At 31.7% G+C, this 14,925-nt stretch overlaps 2 protein-coding genes across 2 annotated transcripts; one reads left to right on the forward strand and one right to left on the reverse strand.

The window, feature by feature from the left end:
* Positions 1–5,071: 5,071 nt before the first annotated feature.
* LOC140809496 (two-component response regulator ARR17-like) lies at positions 5,072–8,668 on the forward strand. Its single transcript, XM_073167153.1, has 5 exons — positions 5,072–5,440; positions 5,652–5,761; positions 7,310–7,387; positions 7,496–7,563; positions 8,033–8,668. Exons 1-5 carry the CDS (start codon positions 5,305–5,307, stop codon positions 8,277–8,279), a joined length of 639 nt encoding a protein of 212 aa, XP_073023254.1. The 5' UTR covers positions 5,072–5,304; the 3' UTR covers positions 8,280–8,668.
* Positions 8,669–9,448: 780 nt separating this feature from the next.
* On the reverse strand, positions 9,449–13,719 carry LOC140809451 (probable L-ascorbate peroxidase 6, chloroplastic/mitochondrial). Its single transcript, XM_073167076.1, is given in 13 exon segments — positions 9,449–9,646; positions 9,931–9,951; positions 9,953–10,006; positions 10,338–10,442; positions 10,590–10,667; positions 10,751–10,825; positions 11,204–11,290; positions 11,375–11,442; positions 11,966–12,053; positions 12,133–12,233; positions 12,307–12,427; positions 13,222–13,371; positions 13,470–13,719. Coding segments are annotated over 13 exon segments (1,251 nt in total). The 5' UTR covers positions 13,620–13,719; the 3' UTR covers positions 9,449–9,493.
* Between the last annotated feature and the right edge of the window lie 1,206 nt (positions 13,720–14,925).

The raw sequence follows: 14,925 nt of genomic DNA on the forward strand, positions 1-14,925 counted from the left end.
AAAACAATTTTTGCAGTAGTTTGAAACTTTGAAACAGTTTTTTTTATAGTATTAAAGATTAGTATTATGTTTCATTCATCTACTTTTACATTAAAACTCAAGTGACATCAGTTCACTATCCGATCTCACTCGTAAAAAAACATCATTTTTTATGTTAAAATTATTAATTTTCAATAACAAGTGTGTCGCGAATATAAATTTATGATTTTGTTTTACGCGGTACATGATAGTAATTATCCATATATAAATAAGTTGAAGTTGGGCCATTTTAAAGCTTTGGGCCTGTACGTCCAAAACTTATGGGCTTTGAGCGAATAATGGACAAAATATAGTCTCTCATATAAGATCCATTATCGTCTGATAAAACAAAATGATTTTTGTGTCATATTTTTCTTCTTTAGTTTAAAATTTCTCGCAATATTTATTTCTAGATTGGATATTACTTCAAATGTATTTTAGTGAATTTATTTAGATACATGAAACATAATTGTAAGGAAAATTTAATATTTTGTAAGCTTTATTTTTATAAAAATAGAAATGTGAAGCGAGAACGAATGTTTTAGATATTTAATTGTTAAAAAATATCAGATTCACTGAAACCTATATGAAAAATATTGCTAAACTATCTATTATTAAAGAAAACATCAACTATGAAAAATACCCAAAGCAACAGATTAACGAACAAAATTAAGTTTCAATAATAATTTAATGCACAAAAAATATATATGAAATAATTAAATATTTTACAGTTCATTTTTCAGCAAATAATCGTTACAATAATTAAATTATATCAAATAATAATAATAAAAATGTTTGCATCAAGATTCAAAAAAACTTGTGCTTAGGATGTAAGAACCACCAAGATATCTCGTGTGCCAGAAAAAAAGGGAAAAATTACATGGATGAGACAAGAAAAGTTGTCCATCTACCGAAGATTCAAAGTTGGAAGAATGGATTTCAGAGGATTGAATATTTGGGAATTTGAAAATTTGTGAATATGAAAAATAGAGATGATTATTATATTATTAATATCTTCTTTTTAATTCTCCCTATGAAAATGCAATTTTAATTGCTGAAAATTCATTTCAATAAAAACAATTCTTTGCAAACTTTTCACGTTTGAATATATATAATATCTAGTCTTAAAATATTTTTTTATCAACATTTTACTTTGTTGTTGGATTTCTTCCTATGTAAAATGTTGGAAACTTATCTGTTATGAATTCTTGTCAACTAACAAACAAGGGATAAATTAATTAATTAATCACTCGATAAAACAAAAATAAAAAGCCTAGGATTTTCTGTTGTTTTTTTCCCTTAGAAAAAAATAAACTTGCATATATTTTTTTGAATGTCTATTTCTAAAAAAAGTGAGTGGGACACAATAATTAGAATTATTCTGCAAAACAATAGTGTAACCTTGTTGATAGAAACCCCACGAGCAACGATTTTTCTTTGAAAATCACGCTTGATTAATTAATGGAAAAGATAGGTCAATACAAGGATCCTTAAGTTTGATTTCATGGTCCCATATTTGTCCCTAAGTCAAAATGTTTTAAAGCTCTCATAATATCATATATAAATACACACAAAGTACATGCATGCATGTTAAGTTTTCTATACAAAATTATTTAGATTATGATAAATTCTAGCTATAAAATTTACGCAAATTTTTATATCAGACGTTTCTCACGATCAATTTTGTTATATGTATATCCTATTTAGGTCTTTCATTATGCTCAAAAGTACTTTTTTTTACCGACGTGATTGTTTTATAAAAGACTTGTTATAAAGTGAAGATTATCTGAGAAATGTTTCCATTCTCCCTTCAATCAAGAAACATAAAAAGCGAATCTTCTTTATTATTATTTTTTTAAAAAAAAGTAAAAAAAAAAACAAGAAAAGCAAATCTTGATTGAATAAATTACGTTGTTTACTAACGGTAGTAAATATTTTATGTCCTTTTCTGATAAATTTCCCATTATATATTGCACACAAAACCTCAAATGTTACCTGTCGAATCAAAAAGTTTTGTTGGGACGAATTTGCTCTGTAACAACTACTAGTCAATTGACATTTCTTGATGCCAAAGAAAATTTAATTAAAGAAAGTAAAAAAAGAAAAGAAAACCAGATTCGTGAAATCCCACCATACATGCATTTAATACACCGCATGAGGAAAATTATAAAGTATAACTTTTCCGAATTGGAATATCATGTGTAATCTTAGATAATATTATACATTTGACAAATGTATCCATAATTGTGAGATGAGTCGGTCGACCTTGTCTAATATACTGGGAAAAATAATATTTTTAACTCAAATCGTAATATATTAATTAAATGATATATTATTGACATAAAAGATAAATTTTCACTAAATTCAGCATATATTAAACAATATTTTTTTATAACACAACTGACAGAAAATGATATTTTGAATGTGTCGCGTTGAAAATATGTCGTGAGATGGTCTGATATAAGTTTTTGTATATTATTTTTAGATTGATTTGTTGGATGAATTATCACAACTTTTTATCCTTGGCCAAAAACTCTCTATATATATATATATATATATATATATATATATATATATATATATATATATATATATATATATGTATGTATGTATATAGAAGAGAAGAGAAGAGGGTTGCCCACAAAAGCATAAAGAAATGTGATAATGCAGCGGCTCACACGGCGGATTTGGATGGCAGTTCTTTTGTCTTTCTCATGATGGGGTCTAAACGTGGACGACTCTACACGTGCCAGACAACCAAATGTGGGGACCTAAATACAATTTCACCAAAATACCAATCCTAAGGGATTCTACTCTTTCAAATTAGTCCTTTTGTGTTGTGTATATATATGCATATATATCTGGTAATAATATAAATATTATTTTTGATAATATAATGTATAAGTTATAACAATGGGAACCTCTTTGTCGTGTAATATTTATATTTATATTTAATTTATTCTGATTAATTAATTCGAGTTTAACACTTGACTGAAGTGAGGCAAAGGCGGGAGTTTGAAGGGACCGCAAAAGATTTGTATATTATGAAATGGCCCCACGGAGATTTTCAAATATTTACAAGTGGGTCCCTGAACGTGTACCTTTATTTATTTCTTGTCTATATCATATAATAATTACACAACATTTCAAGATTTGATTCTCAACTTCCGTATCCAATCCTCTATCACGCCATGTCTCTTTGTATGCTCACAAGTCACAAGTACCTCATGTTTCAAGTTATTCAATAAATTTTTTGGTGTATATATATATATATATATATATATATATATCATACTATGTAAAAATATGATAAACTTTGTTAGGGTTTGGTGAAAAATTGAATTAAAAATAATGATTATGTTGGGAGATACGTAAATGGGATTTTCAAGAAATGAAATGAAAATGAGAATAATAGTGTTTTTTGTAACAGAACAGATAAGAATTGTGTGGATATTTTCTCTAAATAAATGTCATAATGCCATTATGTTGTTTTTTGAAGAAAAAAATTGTTAGTTTTGGATGTTGAAATTCCACAATAAGTACGAGTATTAGGAAAATTTCAATTTGGTGCATGGCTTCATAAGACAAAAATTGGTGTGAGAATGTCTCACCAGTCGTATTTTGTGAGATGGATCTCTTATTTTAGTCGTCCATGAAAAAATATTACTTTTTATTTTGAAAATCGGTATGGTTGCTCGTCTCACAGATAAAAATTCGTGAGATCGTCTAACAAAAGATCTACTCATCAGTTAATTATTTAATGAAAGTTTTTGTCAATTAATTGATGTCTCACTATTTTAGTACAAATCAAATTGAATGCATCGACCCATCGGTTCAACTTCTTGTGATGCATTATCATAGAATAGACTGAATTAGGCCGTATGATTCATTTTCTTTTTGCGATGTGACTCTATATAATAATATATATATAATAATAATACATAATAATAATAATAAAAGACACTAAAATTATATGTTCATTGAAATAAAATCTCTTTATATTATTTGAAATTTCGAACTTTTTAAAATTTTAATCGGTGAGACTACGGTTGGGGCCTTTTTGGTCTCAATAATAATATTGTATAAAATAGAGAAGAATGGGAATACAAGAGGATAATGTATGAAAAATGACTTTTAAAAGTCATGTACTAGGACCTCCCCAAATCAAACCTCAGATTGTCACAAATTGGAGAAGCAACATCATGGTAGTTTTTTACTTAATCAATCCTAGAATCTTAATTCCAAATTGTTGTCAACGATTTTTGACTGGTCTCTTTTGATATTATCTATTGTTGTTTAATCCAATCTACCTCGATGACATTATTCTCATAAAAAATCCAATAACCATCCGTGTATTAATTTTTTTTTTTATGTGAGACCAAGCATAATCCTCACATGTTTTGATCAATTATAGTTGTTAGATGTTGTATGGCAAAATATATTTAAAACTTTAAAAACCGGAATTATTTTGGGTTGTTTTAAGTCGAAGATTGGCAAGGGTATACACATATACTAGTACATCTTGTCGCATGCAAACTTGATATTCGGAAATGTATTGATTGAAATTGACATCAAAACTCACAAAATGCAAGTCAAGCCTATGCTGCGCCTTTGCTCCAATTCAGCAAATATTATATATAATTAATCAAGTTCACGAGTGAAATTTGAAAAGAGTTTCGAAAAATTAGGGAAAGATGTGGACCCATAAAAGTGGGATGAAAACATTCATCTATGAATCATGATTTTGTACCAACAAAACGTCTGAAGAGAATCTAGTGTGATACATCAATTCTTCTTTTCCTTTTCCTTTTTAAACATATATACATTTTCGTATATTATTAAATTATATATATATATATTTCACTTTGAATTTCATAATTTGATAAATGGTAAGATGAATAACTGGAAAACAAATTCAAAGTGAAATGTTAATTATTTGATGAAATAATAATTAAAAAAAAAGGATTTAAATTTTGTGATTGAAGTGACGTACGAGAATAAGTAATAAACTCAATTCATATAACATGATGTTCTTCACACACTGATCATTTTACTACACAACTCCATATATATAAATCCGCATGCCCCTACATATTCAATATATATACTCCTCCGATCCATTCATCCACACACACACACACACACACACACTCAAATTAATTTACATATATTTATGCATATATTCTGATCATCTGGGCTTCCATGAAATCAACCTTAACTACGACGAAAAACGAAGAACTCAGCAGGTTCAGTTTTCTTGAATAAAATATATTCCGAAATCATCAAATGGAGAATTCAGAGGAAGCTCGTGAACTCAAAACTGAAGAAAAAATCAAGCATCGTTTTCATGTATTGGCTGTTGATGACAGCCAGATTGATAGAAAGCTTTTGGAGAGGCTCCTCACTGTGTCTTCTTACCAAGGTATACATATACATACACATATATGTGTGGTAGTTACAGAAAGCTGGGTTGATGAATTTCTTGAATTTTCTTCTTTTCTGGTTCATTTCCATTTCGAGGTCTATTTTAATTGATATAATAAACCGTGTTGTTTAATAATGATTAAGCATGGAGAATACTTGATTTTATATTAATCAGATAGCTAGCTGTAATAATATATAAATGTTTACAGTGACATGCGTGGAATCTGGAGATAAGGCCTTGGAATATCTGGGGTTACTCGATATTCAAGAAGATAATGAATATGAAACACCATCATTATCAACTGCATCAAAGCCACAGGTGAGAAAATTCAATCTTTTTTTATCAAAACAAATTTTCATTATTTCATCCTGAGAACCCAAATTTTATATAAATAAATATATGTAACATGAATTTAAATTCTAGCATGTGTAATTTCTTTCTTCTTCTTCTTCTTCTTCTTCTTCTTCTTTTATTTTTTTTAAAAAAATTGAATTAGTGTAATTTGATCTGTACAAATTATATGCAGATCGATTACTATCTCTTTACATGTGCTATTTAAGCCGATATCTATCTAATATATCAGAACAATTGAATCTATTATATTCTTAAATTTTGGGAAAATTTCTTGAGAATTCTATATATCGTTCGCTGATAAATTCAGGAGGAGACTGATACGAAGTAATTAGTATCAGTCAAAGGTAAAACAAAAAGATTAGCTTAATTTGAGGCACAATGTTCGTAGATCGCCTTTTTATTATTATTATTTTTGTCTCTAAAAAGGAGAGATATATATAAAGATGAACAAGATTAATATATAATAACTTCACAAATAACAATATTTTTCAATTTCATGTTTGATAATTTGAAAGACATTAGTTTTCAACCTTCGTCCTTTTCGTTTATATGGAAATTCGTAAGTCCTCTAGTTGGTAAGCCGTCCATATTTGAATACACATTTAAACCAACATAAAAAAGGTGGTTAATTAAATTGGTACTGTTTTAATTATAGCAGCAGGGAATTTCAGGCCATGCACATTTGGTACATTAAACTCCACATAAAATTTCTACCATCAATTTAATCTTTGGCGATAAAGTTTGAGATTTGAAATCGGATTAAAAAATGAACTTATTCTGATAGTCGTTTCGGATATTTTTAGGATTTGTTATCCTATAACCCAAAAATTTAATTAATTTTCTATATTTCGCCGTATAATTGCGACTATTATCGTTGCTCGTTTCATGTGTATGAATAACATAATGAATATAAATGAAACGAGCCCCAAATTCGATCATATGTAGGTTTCTTCTTCTAATTTCCCTCCTCCCAACTACTTGAAGAATTGTCCTGATCGATTTGTCATCATAAATTCATGAGAAGTCAACGTAGGAGTGTATATATATATATATATATATATATATATATATATATATATATATATATATATATATATATATATATATATATATGTTCTCATTAAGAATGATGCAATAGAATGGGGACCTTAGAAAACACTAAATCTTGAGGATCCGATGTTGACTTCTTGTTTTCACACGACAAATCAATGGCACTTCCTAGGGCAAGAAGTGTTGATTGAATATATTGCTATGATCACCTTTTATTAACGTGCAATATTTCTCCAATATTTTTTTGGGATCGATTCGTTTAATTTCTCCACATTGATGAATCCTTAGCTTAGGATGAAGTAAATCTAGGATCTCACACCATACATGGAATCCAATCATGACCTAGTTTTGTCTACATTATACCAGGAATAACTCTTCTGATGTAGTATATATAAAACGATTAACAAGTCCTGTCATGACTTGCATTTTTAATATAACGAGACTTTTGTTGGATTAATGCAGGTGTCGAAAATTAACCTAATCATCACAGATTATAATATGCCAGGAATTACTGGTTACGATTTATTGAAACGAGTGAAGGTTAGTAGCATCAATTTAATTTCTTGGTTTTTGTACATAATTTTTCCTGTAAATAAATACTGGGAGTATTTTACATTTATTTTTTTAATAACAATTTTTTTCCCACAGGATTCTTCTTGGAAAGACGTACCGGTTGTTGTTATGTCGTCGGAGAATGTCCCCTCAAGAATAAACAAGTAAAATTCACGATCTTTGATCCACATATATAATTCACTTGGATACCATTTCTCCTTAATTTACAACTCCGGGTTGTTTTATAATATGTTACTTAGAAAAGTGGCAATCCTCATCATTTTAAGCCATTTGTCGTGCGTTTAGAGGTTTGCTCGCTAAAAATATCAGCTACTTTGTTAATTTTAGTGTTCTTTTCCCCCAAAATCCATACAAAACTTAATGGAGAATTGATACAAAGGTGAAGGATATTATTAGATTAATTGAAACCAAAATTTCAAGGACAATCGATGTCATGATTTTTTCACAATACCCTGAAAGCAGGTTGAACTAACTAGCTAGTTTTTGGAAATATGATATCAGAATAGATAATTTTTTTTTAATTTTAATTTTGACCAAGTCTCCAGTTGTTCCATAAGCTAGATCGAAAACGAATAATATTGTGTAGCTAATGTGTGTGATTGTTATATGTAGATGCATGGAAGGTGGAGCAGAAGAGTTCTTGTTGAAACCAGTGACATTATCAGATTTAAGTAAACTTCATTCCAATCTCCTCAATTCCATCACTCACTATCCTCCATGCGACAAAGACGAACAAGAAGATCAAGATGATAAGGAGGACGCCATAGTTAACAGCGTTGTAAATTCAAACAAGAGGAAGGCGACATCATCAGAACCCTCAGAGAGAAGGCCAAGAGTCAAAGAATTGCATGTTGCCTGAGAATACACGAGTTTCTGCATCTCTAACCACTGGCGGATCCAATATAATATGAGGGTAGGTCGTTGGTCGCCTCCTCTTAAACCCAAAAAAATCCAAAAAAAAAAAAAAAAATTTGAAACTTTGTGTAATTATTTAAAGATTCAAGCCTCCCATAATTCCTATCTCGGCCCCCACCTCGAAAATCTTGGGCGATCCTTACAAACATGATTTTATTATTATCATTAAAGGAGACGGGCATTGATTACATAGTTAGGATGTACAAGGGAATCAAATAGGAAATGGGGCCGGGTAAAAGATTTTAGATATTGGTTGTCGGGTTATTTTGGATGGAATATGTTGTGATTCCGTGAACAAATTTACATCTGAGGAAAGAAATATTCCTACGTGCTTTTTTTTTTTCCCGAGACATATTATAAAAAAATGAACTTGATTGTAGAGTAATTATTTAATATATCTGATGAATAAAACATATTGTTCATCAATAATCCACCTAAACGACTACGAATATTTTTAATAGTTACATATGTCTACTATAGTAGGTATGTAGAATTTTGATGCTAGACCAACCGGGCAAGCAAGAATTAATTCGGTGAGTTCAGTTCCTTTTTTAAAAAAATAATAAGTAATTATTTCTTGAGAATATTAGTTTCATTTAGAATTTTTTTTCTTCTACCTGAACAAATAAATATAAGAAATTTACAGTTCGGGTGAGATGGTGCAGATTTTCAGTTCAACCGAATAAATGGAACTGGTTTGGCAATTCGTCAATTTGATTATTTAAGTGTTTTCAATTCCATTAGCCAGACAATGAGTCTGATAATTTCTATTTTTATGAAAAAAATTCGCTGCTATGTTAATTTAAAATAATTCAAGAAACTTTATAAATTTGACAGAATCGATATTTGAATCGATGATAAAATACCTTAAGCAATGGAGAAAGCACCAAATTTGGGGTCTAATCGAAAAATAAATCCATAAGGCCAAAATAGTTAAATGTTGACCAAGCAAGTTCGTGAAAGGCAGAAAAGTTGACCCCCTGATGATTGGGGCTCTGATCTTTCATCTCTTTATCCTTAAATTTCACTAGTTTGGTTTGTTCGCAAATTTATTTCAAGTTGCAAGTCAGAGAGAGTGTAGCAGTAGGGGATGGCATGCATGCTTCCAAATAATAAAAGAAAAAAATGTTGAACATATGCTCACGAGACCAAAACCATTTAGTTCATAACCAAAGATGTCACTAATGCCAAAACAGCAACAACCACCATTATATTAAGGAAATAGTTTGACCGGAGAGGCTTATCTGGGCTCCCCCCAATCGTTTCGTACTCTGCTCGGATCTTTTGTTTCATAGTCTCTGATAACTCTCTCTGCAATTCAAATAAGTAAAGACTCGTTGAATTTATTCTTCTCCTTCGTTAAAAATGTCCAAATTTTAGAAAATCGTTGTTCACACGATTTGGTAATAGCTTCAATCTCTCGTTATTTTAAGTAACAGCAAACGAAAAGTAGACACTGGTATTGAATTTTAGTCCTGCATCAGTCATAAAAAGTAACGGATTTAAGAACTTGCACCATCATTCACGTGAAGATTATGGTGCATAAGAAGGGAAGTAGACAAGAGAGAGTTTGAATAAGCTATTCATAAGACTACCTTTCCCGTCGAGTACTTGGCCTGCAACAAATTTTTCTGGTTGACCTTGAGGAGGACCGTCATCCAACGGAAAGCCCTGCAAAAGAATTAGGTTGATTGATAATATATAGTTAACATATTTTTGAAATAAATTATAACCAATCTCAAAGTTGTAATATTTGCGATACTAAGTCTTGGTTAATTAGCCGATGATAAGAAACGAACAAGCAACAAGCACATATAAGAGGTCTATCTGCAGTTCAACAATGTAGATGAACAAACTAACTTTGGCAAATATTAGGACAAGTTCTGGAAAACCCAGCTGAAATATCATCGAGTGACCCATTTGGACAAACACCAAATGATGAAACAACGGAGGCAGAAAAAAAATATTGAAATTTGTGCCGCAAGAATAACTAAGAAAATACCTCAGGTGGCTCAAATTTGGATCCAAGACTGCTGAGCTTAGCATGGGCTTCAGCGTAGTCCTTGAAAAAGGCATCTTGATTTTCAGCATATTTCTCTGCATATTCCTGAACGTATGTAGTACCACGTAAATTAAGGAGCATACAAAGAAAGCCTCTCAAGGGAAGATACTGCTATTTTAAAATGATCTTTATCTACATAGAGAAGGCAATTACACATAAAGAAGCTCTTAATGAGTCGTTCTTCAATTATACCTTGAATGAAGGATCTTCAAAAAGAACAGCATCTGTAGGTAAAACCAACAGGTCTTCATCTATCTTTTCTTTGATATCCTACAAAACAATTATACTTTAGAACAGAACCGAGTTATTCTACTCGACAAATCAATAGGAGGATGAGAATATTATCACTGCACCTTGAAGTATGAATTATCAAATTTCAGCCACTGCGCCGTCCATGACTGTCCTCCAGGAGCCCCAGGTCCATCTTTCTGCAATGCAAAGAAACAGATCGTCAGCAGTCCTTACATTTACGTAAAAAATGACTAATGAATTTGGTTGCACTTTGTTAGCAAATGCTGAAGCCCGAAAACTGGTCTAATTACTGCATATAAAAAAAGTAAAGCAACAACGAAAATAGATCATTATAGATTTATAACTCATCAACTTAGCAAAAACATTTTCGAATGATAAAGCCTTTCCAATTATACAACGCCCCACTCAGTTTAATGAAAGGAAGCTTAAGCATCAAGGTTCAGAGCCTTTCTGTTCCTGACAATCTTTTTTGCTTGTCGAAGTAAGACAACAAGATGAAATGAAGCATGCGATAAAAGGCTGATATACTATAAAAATAATGTCCCACTCAATACCGTGTATTTTGTCTCAGGTTTTCCCCATCCACTACGCTCAGGCCTCGACCTTCCAAGAGTGTGGGCACCAGAGAGTGCAACTATTTCCTGGATAGAGAAATCCAAGCCATAAAGACCATGATCGACTATTAAATTCACGACAATTGTCAATGAAATAAAATAGGCGATTACCTTATCACTTAATCCCATGCGGTTAAAAACATCACGTAAATGAGTGGCAGGAGAAGGGGGACCAGCATCTGATGAATGAAGACATTTAGTAGCTAATTTTGAAAGAAAGAAGGTATGACAATTGCAGTCTAATATCGACAGTTAAAAAGTGCACCATGAATTTAAGCATATGATCTCAGAAACTACAGTATGTAGTCGACTAAAAGATCTACTTCAACTATGAGGTCACAAAGTTGAAGCAATTGCTATATTGTGATTTTGTGAGCCAATAATATCTAGATATCACAATCAAAAACAAAAAAGTTCATCCCAAGTAAATGTTGGCTAACGGCTCCCTGAATTTGATGCCACACAGATGCTGAAGTACATTAGAAAACATTATTTTGCAATTCAGCAATTTTTTTGAATCACTCACCAAACAAGGCATACGTGTTAGTGGTGACCGAAGGGCCAATTGACCATGTAACCATGACCAACAAATATCGATATTATATAAAATCTCAACGTTTAGATGCCACCCATTTTACTCTTCATCCAAGATGATTTAATAGCTATTGTAATGCATCACATAAAGTGATTTACAGTTTTTACCAGGGAGCCTCCCTTCTTCTGGGCATTGTTCAGGTTCCGTCACATCTACCCTTCCATACTTCATAGGAATTTTGGGGCCTCCAGCATCCTTCGATTAAAAGAAGAGTCAAGAAAATAATTGCTAAATAAATTTTCTAATTTGCACAGAACCAAAAGAAAGGAGCAACCTCAATAGCCGTAGCACTGGCTAACTGAAATAAGTCCGCGTATGTCACGCCAGAATACTTTTCCTTGATGGGCTGAAGAAGTTTAAGAGCATTTACAAGCCCTGCACATCAATAAGCTGTCAGGCACCAATTTCACCAACCAGGAAAGAGTAATTCATAAAATTGAAATATTACCAGCATTTGCACCATGTTTCAGTTCAATATCAAATCTTAAACTTCCATTGGCACCACCTCTTCTTGGCCACTCTTCAATATTCTTGTTATACGTACCAGAATCATGCCAAGCCAGTCGAACCTGTCAAAATAAAAATAATACCTCTTCCTTTTCATGTATCTCATCATTAGAATTTAAAATTGCACTGTTGATTACACCAGGAGAATTCTAAATAAGAAGTATTCCTTAAAAAATGCCGACATCAATTTGATGAAAAAAAGGTTTACAGCTGAGAAAACCATATTTAATAATTTCACTCTTCCTGCAACTAAGAAATAATAAACTAAAATTTATTCAACTCCGTTGAAAACAGAAGGCATGATAACAGCATGGCATTAACTGCAGGTGGAAACTGGAAACAAGCAATAAAAAAATCAATAAGCTTAGTGTGTTAGCTAACAAAACCTAAAATGTTGTAGACAAACAAGATACTTAAGTAAGCGGGACATATCTCAGATAGAGATCATACAAATACGTACAAGCCTGTAAATGTTCAACAAGTCAACAAAATTCTATTATCACTCAAATTTCTCAATTTCTCAGTCTCCTTCCAATTTACGATTTCTCCATCACTTGAAATTTGCCTCTGCTTCTCGGCATTCTTCCTTCTCATTAACTTCAATTTTATCGAACTTTGTTCAACTTCCATCGTTTTACTAATTAAAGATGAATATATTTTACCCCCTAAAATTGATTCCTGAAGATTGCAATGAAGGTGTTCAGTTAACATGATAATATATCAAAATTGATAAGGTAAAACTATAGAAGTCAATTTAACAAACAACCCGCATTCAAAGATTCGACTATTTATTTGAGAACAACTACTTCCAAACAAATATTGACAAGAAAATGAAAGGTGAACTCGGTAAGCTCACCAGAATAGGATGACAGAACTTAGTCTTCAGGAGCTCCTTGATTTCCTCCCGCGCACTTTTCAATTGCTCAGGGTCCGATGCAAAGCATTTCGGCGAAGCAACGGTCGAATACCCAATCCTCCCATTCGAAAATCGCCGCGAAGCTCTCTTCTAGCGAAAGGAAACAAACACGAATCGATTTAACATTCATTATTGAAAACCATAAATCTGTAAGAACCCCTAAATCTCAACGCTAGTTCATGGAAAACCTGGGGAAGGAATTGGTAGGAGAGCTGTGGCGAGGATCCGAGTGACTTGAGGCACAGAGAAGAGGAGTAGGCGAGTTTGGTGGCGGCGGCGGCGGAAGGAAGGAGGCGCGTGGCGGCTGCGGCGGCGGTGGCAGCAGAGAGAGAAGTCATGGCTGTAATTGGGAGAAATGAAGAATGCTGGTTGGCTGGCGTGTCCTTATATTTTGGATTTGGGAGGGGCGCGTGGTGGGCAGAGTTTGAGCTGGACCTCTCCGGTTTGATAACTTACAATTCCTTTCAGTGAATGCCGAAAAACGAAGAAAATTTTGATTTGACCTCTCCTAGGCTAGACCCTAGTATTTTGCATAATTTAATAATCCAACGACAGCTTCGTGTAGAGATTCTCTCCGGTAATATTTTGTACTTTAACCCCTATCGTGCTCTACATTGAATCTTGAATAAAATGATATTATATATATTAATGAATTCAACAATATAATACTGTAAAAAAAAAAAACTCTGTGTGAGACGGTCTCACAGATGGTATTTTGTGAGACAGATCTCTTATTTGTGTCATCCTATGAAAAAATATTACTTTTTATGCTAAGTATATGAGTTTTTATTGTGAATATCGGTAGTGTTATTCCGTCTCAAATATAAAGATTCGTGAGACCGTCTAACAAAAAATATACTCTAAAAAAAATTAGAAAATTCAACAACGACTCCGGTTGTCCAAGTGATAATATTCCGACAAAATGGGTCTGTCCATATTTATTTATATAAAACACAGCATTGTAATTATAATTAATAAATTTTAATTGCACTTTTCCATCTGTGCACTGGTCCAAAGAATCAAATAAGGCAACTATCAACTATGTTTGATTACCAACTTTGAGTCTCCTTATTCTAGAACATCGGAAACGATGCTTTTCACATTTGTAAAAGTAGGTGGTCAATTTTTTTTTTTTGTTTAATTTTAGTCATGTAATTATATTTTTTTTAATTTTTTATTATTTTCCCGACATAATATTGTTTTGACATCGATATAAACATAATCTTACGTTGACATAACGCTTGTGTGGAACAGAGATGTACCTTATATTTTTTAGACTTGAGAGGAATAAAAAAAAATTCTCTTAAATGAGAATATACTGACATTTATTTTATCAAATAAATAGATAGAATTATTAATGTCATACGCTGACTCAAGCAAAATTACAAAAAAAAAAAAAAACTCCATTGAAATAACTTTCTAGAAACCTACTTCAGATCAAAATTCACCATAGAATAAATAATACTTGATTTGGGGTTTTTTAATATTTAATATATGTTGGTGCTTATTTAAGGCCGAGCTTAAAATCAAAATAAACTTGAGTTTGAAATTTGTTTCTCGAAGGAACCCAATAAGGTAACATAAACATGTTGAGATCAATCACAAAATTCATTTGTCAATGAATTCCTTCGACTACACTTTCAA

The sequence above is a fragment of the Primulina eburnea genome, chromosome 13 (genome assembly GCF_022965805.1).
Source record: "Primulina eburnea isolate SZY01 chromosome 13, ASM2296580v1, whole genome shotgun sequence".
Taxonomy (NCBI): Eukaryota; Viridiplantae; Streptophyta; class Magnoliopsida; order Lamiales; family Gesneriaceae; genus Primulina; species Primulina eburnea.

Bases quoted from the DNA above. Each gene is read 5' to 3' on its own strand.
- LOC140809496 (XM_073167153.1), top strand. From the start codon at position 5,305: ATGGAGAATTCAGAGGAAGCTCGTGAACTCAAAACTGAAGAAAAAATC. The intron at 5,762-7,309 runs GTGAGAAAATTC...GGATTAATGCAG, and splicing joins CAACTGCATCAAAGCCACAG to GTGTCGAAAATTAACCTAAT. The intron at 7,388-7,495 runs GTTAGTAGCATC...TTTTTCCCACAG, and splicing joins ATTTATTGAAACGAGTGAAG to GATTCTTCTTGGAAAGACGT.